At 43.5% G+C, this 12,648-nt stretch overlaps 1 protein-coding gene across 1 annotated transcript in view; it reads left to right on the forward strand.

Annotated features, from left to right (window-relative positions):
- The window catches only part of DGKG (diacylglycerol kinase gamma), a 188,457-nt gene that overhangs the window by 160,726 nt on the left and 15,083 nt on the right, over positions 1–12,648 (forward strand). The window contains exon 23 of the mRNA XM_081302353.1: positions 11,624–11,744. Coding sequence (XP_081158479.1) covers positions 11,624–11,744 — 121 coding nt within the window. The remainder of the gene's footprint in view (positions 1–11,623; positions 11,745–12,648) is intronic.

Consider the following 12,648-nt stretch of genomic DNA (forward strand, 5'->3'; position numbering starts at 1 on the left):
GCCGCATGCATGCCAGGCGAGCGCGCTACCGCTTGAGCCACAACCCCAGCCCCGCAAAAAAAGTTTTTGTCTTAAGTCAGTTTGGGCTACCATAAACTAAGTGACTTAAACCACAGAAACTGATTTCTCACAGTTCTGGTAGCTGAGAAGTCCAAAATCAAAATGCCAATTTGGTTCTTGGGGAGGGCCTGCTTCCTTGTTTGCAAGCAGACTCTTTTCCTGCATACTCACACAGAAGAATCATCTCTGTCTCTTATAAGGGCACTAATCCCTGTCACAAGAGCTTCATCCCCAGGACTTAATTACCTTCCAAAGGTCCCCAATTTGGGAGCCAGGGCTTCAAATATGAATTTGGGACTGCTATTCAGTCCCTAGAAGTATTTAATCTTCTTAATCAACCAACAAATGAGTACTGGTATTGTTCATTAAATACCTAGTTATGGGACAAAACTATTGCATATTTAATTATTTAATTCATTTTATGTCTGAGGACATAGGTTCAGTGGAGTTAAGGGATTAGACTGAAATCACACAAATAATGTGATAGAGCCAGACTCACACCTGTTTTTAAGTACCCTAAGATGCCCCAGATGCTGCAGAGATGAAGCCTGAATACCACGTGGTCCAGTGCTCAATAAGTTCACAATCCGCTTGTGGCTAGCACAGTGTTTTACTGTGGAATGGGCCTCAGGTAGTGCCTACCAATTGTTAATACAGGCCAGTGGAGTAAGAGAGTCAGTGCACACCATAGGAGTGTGAGTTTTAAGAAAACGTGTTTCTCCTTTAGAACTCGATCCCCAGTTACTGAGGACTGTGCCATGCACCTCATAAGCAACCAAATATTTGATTGAATGAATGAACAAGTTAGAATGTATGTGTGCTAGTAGTTAGAGCTGGAAAGGATTTGAAAGAGAGTGAATGAGAAAAAAATGGAGGATGGGCTGGGACACTAGGCCCCAGAAGTGGTGCAAGTTCAGAAGACTAGGAAGACGGACTGTTGAGTAATGTCATAGAGTTTGTGCACAATCCTGTGAATCCTAGGAGGCTAATGCAGAATGCACATTGACAATTCTAAGGATTTGATTTGGGAGTCAATGGTCCAAAAGGAAGAAAGGACAGAAGACATCAGTAAGTGAGGGATAGACAAAGAGGATACTGCTGCCTGGATATCAATTCCTCCCTCCCCACAAAGCACCCAATAGAATCTCTGTTTCTTTGGTGCGCAAGTTCAGCCTTCTGCCAGCCTCCCCGGCTAAGGCACACCCTATTGCCAGAGCCTCCTGTTGGCAGAATGGATGCCTTCAGTAGGGACCTGTGTTTCTTTCTACCTCCAGTACACTGCCAACACAATCTCTTCCCATTTTGGTGTGTGTACCCACTAACCCCAGAGAGTCATAGGAGACTCATCACAGGTATTTCTCCAGTTGTTGGATCAGGATCAGCCAGAAATGGAGAGGTAGGGGAAGGTACTGTGTGTAGGAACAGAAAAAAATGCCTAGGTTTGGAAACTAGCACTTGGGCTATAGTCCCAGATCTACCAATTAATGTGACCTTGAACAGATCAGTTAACTTCTCTGGGCCTCATTATTCTAAACTATAAAGAGCCTCTCAGTGGTCCCTATGGTTTGAATATTTATCCTTGCCAAAACTCATGCTGGGATTTAATTGCCATTGTAACAGTATTAGGAAGCAGGGTCTAATGCGAGATGCTGGTGTTAGGTGCTTACGTCATTAGGGTCCCACCCTCATGAATGGATTAATGCTATTATCAGGGGAGTGTTATCTTTGACCTATGCAGTGTATATATAAGCTCTGCCTGGCGATCAGATTTAAGTTGAATTTTGGAAAGCGCATCATCACTAATTGATTTATTATATACACTATACCTGGGATTGAAGCTTCTTCAGCTGAGTGGGTAAAGTAATTCCAGATAACACATCAGCTAGCATTTTATCTTCAAGCCAAAGAACTCAACCTTCCTTTTAAGATCACGTTGCCAGAACATCTTCCTGAGAGGAGTGGAGAACAGGCTCACCCCACTCCACACTCACCTCCCACTCTGCAGATGTCCTATCACCCTAAGGCACTTTGTCTCTGCCTCCTGACCTTTAATCTGAGTCTCTTCTTTGAGTCAGACAGTCTGGGTTTGAATTCTGGCTTTACCCCACACCAAATGTGTGATATTAGGCAAGATTCTTGGCCTCCCTGGACTTCGAGGTTTGTTTTTATGTTGAGATAGTAGTTTCGAACAGTGTTGCCATAAGAATCAAAAACAAATAAAAACTTTGCCAAGCTCCAGACCTGCCCCAGAGTCTGTGCCCAGCAGTTGTCCTCACTGGAACCACCAGGTCAAATTCCTGTAGCTCCACAGCCTCCCAGCCTCACCAGACATCTCACCCTTGGATTCTCCCACAGGCATGATGAAATCAGACCCTTGGTGCACAGCCATATCCAGCAGAGCCTTTCTTCCTGAGAAATTTTCTACCATGCAGCTCTTTAGACACACACCCCCTCCCTTCTGAAGCACCTGACTCTCCTCCACAGAGGTTTAGAAGCCCTCCTCCCCTATATTCTGCTCCTTCATCAGAGGCCTAGCCAACCCCAGAGGATGAAGCCACATGGAATGGGGTGGGGGTCACAACTTTCCCAACCCACTCCCACACAAGCAGGCCTCCCTCCGTGTCAGGTTGCACCGAGTGTTCAGTCTTCTGCTCAGCGTGAGGACTGCTGCCAATCTGCTCTCAACCCAGACAGTCCGGAAACCAAGCCCCACCTTGGCTGGAAAAACTCAAATACCCTTAATGATAGAGTATGTTTACCCTCAGTGGAGGGAAACTGAGGCCCTGAGCAGGGAAGGGGTTGTATTTGCTCAAGGTCACATGACTAGACAAAGCCAAAACAGAGTCCAAAATTCCAGCCCCTGCCTGCAGAGTCAGCCGTTGGTTCCCTCTCTCCCCATCCCTGCCGTTGCTCTCTCCCCAGAAAACTCTTGGCTGCTTCTGCTTCCTACCTGTCTGCAGCAGGATCATGCAGAGTCAAAGCCCACTTGAAGCCCTCAGGTCACCTTTAAGCCTTGCCCCTGAGAGTAGAAGAAACCTTAGTTCCCATGCAACAAAGAGTCGATGCCCAGCAGGACCAGGGATATTAAATCCATGCATAAAAGTTTTCCAGAGCCCACTCTGCTCCTTGCTTCTCTCAGGAACAACCCCACCCCCACCACAACACACACACACACACACACACACACACACACACACACACAGCAGCAGCAGCAGCACAGAAAGTAAGGAACTCATTTTTCAAGCAAATGACTGGGCTTTCTTCATGTTTTCGATTAAAAAAAAAAGTAGGGGCACTTCACTTGCTAGGAGGGGCAGTCATCCTCAAGTCTCAACATCTCAGTGTCTTTTGCCCTTTACAATGTCTCTGCTTTTTCTCTTCCTGAGAGCCCTCTCCTCCTTGTCCTACCCATCCCTCCTCCCCCATGCCCTCCTCCTCCTTCTCTGTTACCTTCTGTGAGTTACATTAATTACCATCTAAGGAAGGCCATGCACTCACCCCATGTAGCAAAGACAGAACTTCCTGAGGACATCCCTTTCTAAGGAAACATAAAGTCACAATGACAGCAACTGTTTCCTGGGGGCCTTCCCCATGCAGCTCCAGTGGGATCCAGCCCGGGCACTGATGGCATCACTTCTAAACTCACATCGACCCTGTCAGTGAGTGATTATCTCTACATTCATATAAAGGACAGATTCAGAGAAGTTAAGCAATTTCCCCCAAGTGACCAGTGAGTGGCCTAGGAATAGGATTCAGATCCAAGTCTGTCCAGGGCTCACACTCTTTGCTTTGCAAAGTGTTGTAAGGGTGCCTGGCTGCACTGGTTTACAGAATGCCAAGGAAGGAACCCATCGGCCTGTTTGTTGCCAGCAAGGGGCCCTCTGCCTCTGTCCTTGTGCCTGCCCCAGGATCTCTAAAGGAAGCATTAGTTGCAAATTATTCTTCAGGTTAGTTATGGTTGGGATACCTGAGGGCCTGCTGCCTTGAGAGCCAGATGGGAACATGGTGGCAAGAGGGATCTAGTTTGGCCAGTTACAGTCTCCCTTCCTTTTTATGCCCAAGGAACCCCAGAGCCGCCTCCCCTGCAAAAGATCAGGAAACAGTCTTTGGGGTTCTTTCCAGTTCTCCAACCTGGGCCTTTTCAGACTGCAGTGTTTCTAAACTGTGCTTTAGCCAAGAGCCGTGTTTCATCTGTGTGACCAATCCCAGCGGAGCGCTTAGAAGAGCTGATCAGTGCCTGGCTTTGTTGGACTTCGGGTACCCAAGCCACCAAGGGCACATGGCCCATGTCCATGGAAATTTGGAGGCAAGAGAGGAGCCTGAGGCGATGCCCATTGCAGCCTTGGCGGGCCCAGTCTACAGGGAGGCCTGCCAGCAATCGCTCACCTGTCTAGACTGTGGGGACTGATCCAGCCCCACTGCAGAGAGTTGTGTCTTTTCCTTCCGAGGAGGGTAACAAGGTTCCACACACCTCCAGCACACACCAGCTCCTCAGTAGCAATGATCACAGACATTTCTGTTTACAGAACACCTTCACACTCTTTATCTCTTTTGTTCTCAAAATAACCCAGTGAAGTAGGTTTTATTATTATCTCTCTTATGGACAGAATTGGGTCACTCCCCAGATTCATAGAATGAAGCCTTAGACCCTGAGACCCGGAGTGTGACTGTATTTGTAGACAGGGTCTTTCAAAAGGTGATTGTAATAATGAGACCATTGGGGTCAATTCAATCTGACTGGTGTTTTTCGAAGAAGATAAAATTTGTACACAAATTGAGATGCACTAGGGATGTGTGCACACGTGCACAGAGGGACATCCATGTAAGAGGCAGAAAGAGAGTGACCAAGGGAAGGTCGTAGAAGACACCAATCCTTTGCACCTTGATACTTTTTTTCTATACCAGGGATTGAACCCAGGGGTGTTTAACCACTGAGCCACATCCACAGCCCTTTTATTTATTTTTATTTTTTAATATTTATTTTTTAGTTATTGGCGGACCAACATCTTTGTTTGTTTGTGGTGCTGAGGATCGAACCCGGGCCACACTCATGCCAGGCGAGCACACTACCGCTTGAGCCACATCCTCAGCCCTTATTTTTTTATTTTGATACAGGGTCTCACTAAATGGCTGAGGGCCTCACTAAATTACTGAGGCTGGCCTCAAACTTTTGTTTTTGTTTTTTTTTTGTTTTGTTTTTAAATAGTTTTTTTTATTTGTTGATGAATATTTATTTATTTTTATTTATTTACGTGAGGTGCTGAGAATCAAGAGCTCTACCACTGAACAACAACCCCAGCCCCTGTTTTTTGTTTTGTTTTTCTTTTTCATGGTGCTGGAGATTGAACCCAGGGCCTTGTGCATGCAAGGCAAGCACTCTACCAACTGAGCCCTGGCCTCAAACTTTTGATTCTTCTGCTTTAGCTTCCCAAGTCTCTGGGATTCCAGGTGTGTGCCTCTATACTCGGCTGGCACCTTGGTCTTAGACTCAGATATGGTCTCTTTGGCTTCCAGAGATACCAAAAGGTCTGAAGGAAGGAGTGGACAGTCAGATGTGCCACTTAAATACAGGTGTTTTTCCAGCCTTTACCTGTCAGTGTTGACTTCTGGTCCCTCCTCCCGACAGGGGACTGGACTGAGGAAATAAGAACAAGATGGAGCATTGGCATAAAAGAAGTAGAAAAGGGATCAAAGTCAGGGAAGAGATGAAAGAAGGAAAAATCCAACCAAGTGAGATGCCCACTCAATCTAATCCAAATCAATGGAGAATATTGCTGTATTGGTAGAAAGGCCTTTAAAGAGGCAGTTAAGTAAAAATGAGGCCGTTGGGATGGACCCTAATCCAATCTGACTGTTGTTCTTAGGAGAATTTCCAGCCTCTGGGTGGAAGTGAAAAACTGTGAGGAGCATTGAAGACTTATGAAAATGTTTTTAAGTCTAATGAAAATGTTATGGTTGGGGACTCTTATACATTGCTTAAAGAAGGTAAATAAGCAGATGGTTGGGAGTTGTTGGAGTGAAGGTGGAGAAAATGGAGTGAAACGAATATATTTTGAGTACCTACACCGTGTGGGGCACTTTCACATACTACTCTGCCATTTAAATCTCATCACTAAATGTTTAGTTCCTGATTTTCAACTGAGGAAGCTCTAGATCAAAGCTATCAGGCAATAACTTACTTGTATTCTTCACTATAACTCCTGCATACATTTTGGGCAGCTTTATTGCCTCGGGCTCAAGTTCTTGGAACTTGAATGTATCTTAGAATCTTCCAGAGGGCTTGTTAGAACAGATTGCTAAAGTCAACCCCCACCCCCAGCATCTGATTCAGGAGGTCTGGGGTGGGGCCCAAGAATTTGCATCTCTGACAAGTTCCCAGATGATGCTGCAGCTACACTCTGAGAACTTGGCTCTGAGAAGCCAACAGGCCAATCACAGCCCAGTGGTCCCAAACTGTGCTGCAGTTTGGAATTACCCAGGGATCTTGAAAACAATTTCTGATGCTTGGCTCCCATGCCCACACATTCTAGTTAACTGCTTTAGGGTGCAACTTGGCATTGTTGTTTTTAAAAGCTCCCAGGTAACCTCACACACAGCAAAGTTAGGAACCACAGATCTAGGTTCATTTCTCCAATACTCGGATCCTCATCACTGCCGTCCTTTTCAGCTGCTCATTACTGGGGCCACAAGTGGAATCTGTCATCAGTTGGCACTGTTCACAGCTCCACTTCCCAACCTTCTCTTTCCCACCATCTCCCAACCCCTGTTCTAGAACTTCTCAAATTTCTACTTATCTTCTCCTTTTCCATTCATTCTTCATTTCCTTCTCTACTCAACCAGACTCTGTAGCACAATAATGGCACCTATCTTGTGCCCACAATGAGCCACGATTCCCTTGTTCTTTCTTTGATCATATCTACCAGGGAGAATGTGACAAGTATCTAAAGCAAACTTCAGGCATGGTAATCCAGAGATGCTTCATGACACTTGGCCTTTATTACCATGAAAAATAACTGGTCGGTTTCTTCAATGATTTTTTAAGTTATAATATTTATGTACACTTAAAGAAAGTAGGAAACACCTCAGAAGAAAGCATAAAAAAGAAAATAGCAATCACCTTTAATTTCTTTTAATTCAGAACACACCTCTGTTACAATTTTGCTGGGATGAGTTCTTTCCTTCCATGCACATTCTTACCTAGTCAAGAACATGCTATATAGGTAAACTTATATCCTAACTTCCCACTTAACCGTGTAACATAAATATATTTAATATTATTGAAACTTTGTAAATATTTTAATGACAGCAAAAAATTCCAATTCCATCATTTGGATACCATATCATTTATTTAACTGATCCCATACCAGCAGAAATGGGGGAGGAGATTTTACTATTTTATAATTTTTATGATGACACAATGTATGTATTTGTACAAACTTGGGTTCTGTCAATGATTTACCAAAAATCCCAGGAAAGAAAAATCATGAATTAAACAGTCTGAAAAGTTTAGACTCATTACAATTGGCCAAAATCTTTCTAAAAGATCTTCTCCTGATTTATATCATCAGTTTAAGGAATGCAAATTGTTTCTCCTCTTGCCCAGCATTTGGTGTACTGCTCCGTGCCACTGAGGATTTTTGGTATAAAATGACATGATCAAATTTGTATTTCTAAAATTGTATAGTGGAGGCTGAATCAAATGGGCTGAATCGGAACTTATATTATTGACCTTGGTGTTTCTCCTTTGCTTCCATAATCTCCCTCCTCTGCTTTGCCATACCTAATCTTCTCTCTTTCCTGGAGAGTTTATATTAAGTGTTGTATACAAAACACTGAGCAAAGCTTTCTTACCAAAGAATAACAAGAACCATGTTGAAGGGCCTAGCTCTATGGTTGTCTAAGCTTGGCCTGGAGACCCTTTTCTCTAGCTCTGGCCAAAAAGAGTCTCTGGACAGTAATTCTCCTTAGGGAAAAAAATTTAAATATATATTTTATAATGAAATTGCCAAATAGGATTATTACTAAATTAATTTTTTCTCCAACCTGGCTTGTCCAGCCCCACACATGACCATTATTCCTATTCCTAGAATATCCTCCTTCTTTCCTCTTCTCAACCCAGCAAACTACCTTGGCATTCAACCTTCAACATCTTTTTTAAATATCTGTGACACCTACCTTCTATACCTTGTCCAGTCGTAATCAGCCACTTGGGCTTCCTTGTTCCCACAATTCAATTATGGCATTTTTACACCTAATTCTATTTCTCTTTCTTGGCCAAGAATCCTTCAAAAGGAGAACATTTTGTATCACCAATTCTTAACATAGTTTCTGGAACTTGGTTGATATTTTACAACTATTGAATGAATGAGTGAGTGAATGAATTTCTGTTATACTAAGTTATATCTAAATTAAACACTAACAAGATGAGTAGTATAAAGACAATATGGAAAGGATGTAAATTGCCAAAATCATATTCAGAATTATTGGTGCCTATGGGAAAAAAGATACCTGGTATACCAGCTGTTTCAACCCTGGATTCTGGGTCCTAACACTAACTGTAGTGTGCCTAGACACTAACTTCATTCTGTTCCTTTTTTTTTTTTTTTTTTTGGTACTGGGCATTGAAACCAGGAGGGCTTAATCACTGAGCAGCATGTCCACATCCACATTTTTTTGAAACAAAGCCTTCCTAAGTTGCTGAGGCTGGCTTTGAACTTGTGATCCTCCAACCTGAACCTCTAGAGTTGCTGGCATTAGAGGCATGTGCCACCACGCCTGGCCTTCTTTCTTTCTTTCTTTCTTGGCATTAGGGATCCAACCCAGGGCCTCATACATGCTAGACAAGCACTCTACCACTGAACTACATCCCTAACCACCCTGTTCTTTTCATTTTAACACCAGAGTTAATGTGCACCTAAATATCACTGTGATAAAGGAAGTAAGAGGATTAGGTGATGCCAGAATTTCCAAAAATATATTGCAAATAAACAAAAAAATTACTACCATGAGCTATGTATAGGTAGCACATAAAAAGAAGGATCTTGTTATTTAGTAAGTTTGGAAAAAAAAAAGTTAAATGGGTTTAACTATCAGCTAGGCAATAGTAAAGAAGGATTAGAGCAATTGGATCTTGCTTCACCCAGCAGACCGGAGTCATTCTTGCCTCTTTATGCCAGGGAAGATTCTCAGAGCACAAATCCAAAGGCAGAGTGGGGGAAAATATAGCAAGATTCTAGCCCCTTCCCCTGAATTCTCTCCTGGGTCACACATCTGTGTAAGCCCCTGCCCCCACCCACCCACTCCTGCTGATGAGCTCAGCCTTCATTACTTCTCCTCTTGAGCTAAGAAGCAAGGTAATGTGTGGGAAGTGAGAGCTACAAGGTAATGTGTGGGAAGTGATAACAACTTTAAAGCCATTCAACAGGAAAATTTGTTAAAAGACCAAGACATTGTAAAGCTGAAATGCTTGAGTCTATTAAGTCCCCTGCTTCTTAGAACATTTTGTTACCACGGAATGTTTCAAGGAGGGAAAACATTGAACTATCACAGCACTGTCAGATACCAAATGCTGGTACAAAGAGCAGCATTTTTAAGACATCTGTCTCTGCCACTAGAGAAACTTCTAAAAAGTTCTCCTTCTCTCCTACCCCAACATAACTCCCCCACCCTCCTCACCCCTAGAAGTACTCTATTCATTTCTTTCTTCCTCCTGCCTCCTCCCCTTCCTGCCTCCTCCCCCTCCTCTCTCTCCTCCCCCAACCCTCTCATCCACTGCCCATGTTGTTTTCACAGACACTATTAGATTAGCACAGTAGGTTAAAACTATCCAATGGTTATTCTACCCTCTTTGGTAAGAAGGGAACTAATTAAGTGACTAGAGGTTTAGACATTCATTGTTTATTAGCTCCAAACTCCTTCAGAGAGCCTGGAGCATTCTCCTGAACAAACATTGCCCTTTTATGGCTTCTTGTCCCAAATCCAAATGAGATGGAGAGCTTAAGGAGACAGCATCTTTTCATGGAGGTGTGGTAAGGAGTAATTGGGAAGGCAAGTGGAGTGTCGATGGATATAGAGGAGAAAGCTAAGTACCTGTCTCAGAAAGACTACTATAGTTTGTGTATCTCCTGTTAGCTGATGTCCATTAGTGATCATCAGGAGTTTAAACTGTGCAATGCTGACCACATCTGTGGTCAGCCCCCTGCTTTGTTTAGCTGCCTTCATTAGAAATACATCCATCAAGACCATGTTTTTTAAACAATAGTTAGTCTTCCAAACAAAAGAATAAAGACCAACCCAAATATCTCCTCTCCAATCTTTTTTTTTTTTTAATTACTGTTTTTTTTTTTAAGAGAAAGTGAGAGAGGAGAGAGAGAGAGAGAGAATTTTTTTTAATATTTATTTTTTTTAGTTCTCGGCGGACACAACATCCTTGTTGGTATGTGGTGCTGAGGATCGAACCCGGGCCGCATGCATGCCAGGCGAGCGCGCTACCGCTTGAGCCACATCCCCAGCCCTCTCCTCTCCAATCTTAAACACTGTTCCACTTATCAGAAGGCACCTCAGAGGACAGAAACCATCCGTTCAATAAACAAAAGCCTCACACAGTTTTCTGGTCTGAGAATATTAATAGCCGATGGGTGGTGAGTTACAACCTGTGAGAAAGGTACTTTTACCTGGGTAGGCAAAGGAATAGAAGATTTTTAAAACCCTGCTTTTTAATTTTGTTTCTGTTTTAAATACATAAAAGTTGCATTGTAAAGTGAGTCAATATCAATATCCAACATCAGTCCTGTCATGCTTTCGCAAGGGAAATTGGGAGGCAAAATCCAAGCCTCAGGAACTGTGACAAAATGGACCACTTCCAGATTCTGAATCGGAAGCAACTGCCACCACCACAGGAGGCCACTGATCCTGGGTGGCTCTGAGCCTGAGACTTGGGTTTTCTACCCCTCCTTTTCACTCTGGGTCCACAGTAATCTGGTATAGGTGAAATATTCTTTTCCTTGGCTTGGATTAGGTACCTGGTGTCCTCAAAGAGGTCACTGATTTTCCTAAGGATGTCCAAGAAGGTTTGGCTCACGGGTGGCTTACCACAGGCCAAATTTGAGGTTAATTAACCATCACCCCTTGTCAAGAAGGCCAAGATGTTGTTCAGACATTAAGAAAAGAGTAGATAATGGCATTGACCAACATTTCTTCTGTCCTGGTCCCAAGTCAATGTGTCTTTTTCTGCTGCGGGTGGCGTTGAAGATTATCTCAGAAATAGCTGGTTCATCCTCTATGTCACTCAACATTTGAAGAGGCCTCATGATACACCAACCTATTCACTGGATGCAAATACGTGTTCTGTATCCAAACCTCCTTACACTAGAACTGGGCTTTTGCTTATGAAAGGGTACATTTATTGACCTTTGGAGAAAGTGGAGCAAGTATAAGAAAGCCACTTGGTGGAGATGAAGGGATGCTGACAGATCTGGGTTGGCCATCTAGGGACCTTCTAGCTTGAGCCAGTCTGAAAAACAAACAGATGCATATGTCCTGCTTTTGCTCTCTCACCCTGCAGACCTCAGTGACCAGCTCCTTGAAGTGGTGGGGCTTGAGGGAGCCATGGAGATGGGGCAGATCTACACCGGCCTGAAAAGTGCGGGCAGGAGGTTGGCCCAGTGTTCCTCTGTCACCATCAGGTACGCTCCTTGTCACCCTACGGCCTCCAAGTCTCCTCATCTTTCTAAACATTCTTGCAGATAATAATGAGGAAGCTATTTCTGGATTTCAGAGCAGGGAAAGTGGAGGACAGAAGCTTGGTTCTGTTTGTAAAGAACATCTTTGTAGAGCATTCTCCATACAGGATAGGAGACTACCATCCAAGACAGCACCTAGAGGGTTCACCACAAAACCAGTTGACTGTTTTCTTAAAATGTCCTGGTGAAATTCTCTAAACAGGAATACAAGATTATGAAGTCCAAAGAACCAGAGGTCCAATTCTTTACCTTTTTTATCTTTACAAATTAAAATGTTAGATTTATGCCAGGAAGCATGCTGATAAAAACCAGGTGCCCTGCTCTGCTCTGCTGTGTTGGATAGTGGCCTTGGAAATGCTATTTCCTGTACACCTCTGTACGCGAAACCATCGCCATCAGCAAACTGGTCATAATTGACTAAGAAGATAACAGCTTTTCAGGGTATGGGCCACTCAGCCTGCCACTGCAGGGTCTGGAAGATATGGGGTCTACTAGAAGGGATCCTCTGATTTCAGTTACCTCCGTTTGATCAATGCAACTAGTCACATTTTTTCCTGATATTTCTTCCCCATCTGATTATTTCAAAAGTCTTTATTTCTTTCCTTTTTTCACTCACTTGTTACAATCAGATCTATTAGCATTGCCCAGGCATGTCCTAGAGGGGTCACAGCATGCAGGGTTTCCCAAAGGTCTTTGATTTTTTTCCTCCCAGAACCCCTTGGGCGAGTGTCATCAGAGCACATTTGGGGGAACTCTGATGGTGGCCCTACCTTGAATCTCTCAGCTGCTTCCCTGATTTTCTTAGCTGAGGGTCTGTTCCATTTTCCCCTTTTCTTTTTTTTAATAT

Source organism: Spermophilus citellus (assembly GCF_964194105.1).
Source record: "Spermophilus citellus genome assembly, chromosome: 7".
In the NCBI taxonomy this organism is placed as follows: domain Eukaryota; kingdom Metazoa; phylum Chordata; class Mammalia; order Rodentia; family Sciuridae; genus Spermophilus; species Spermophilus citellus.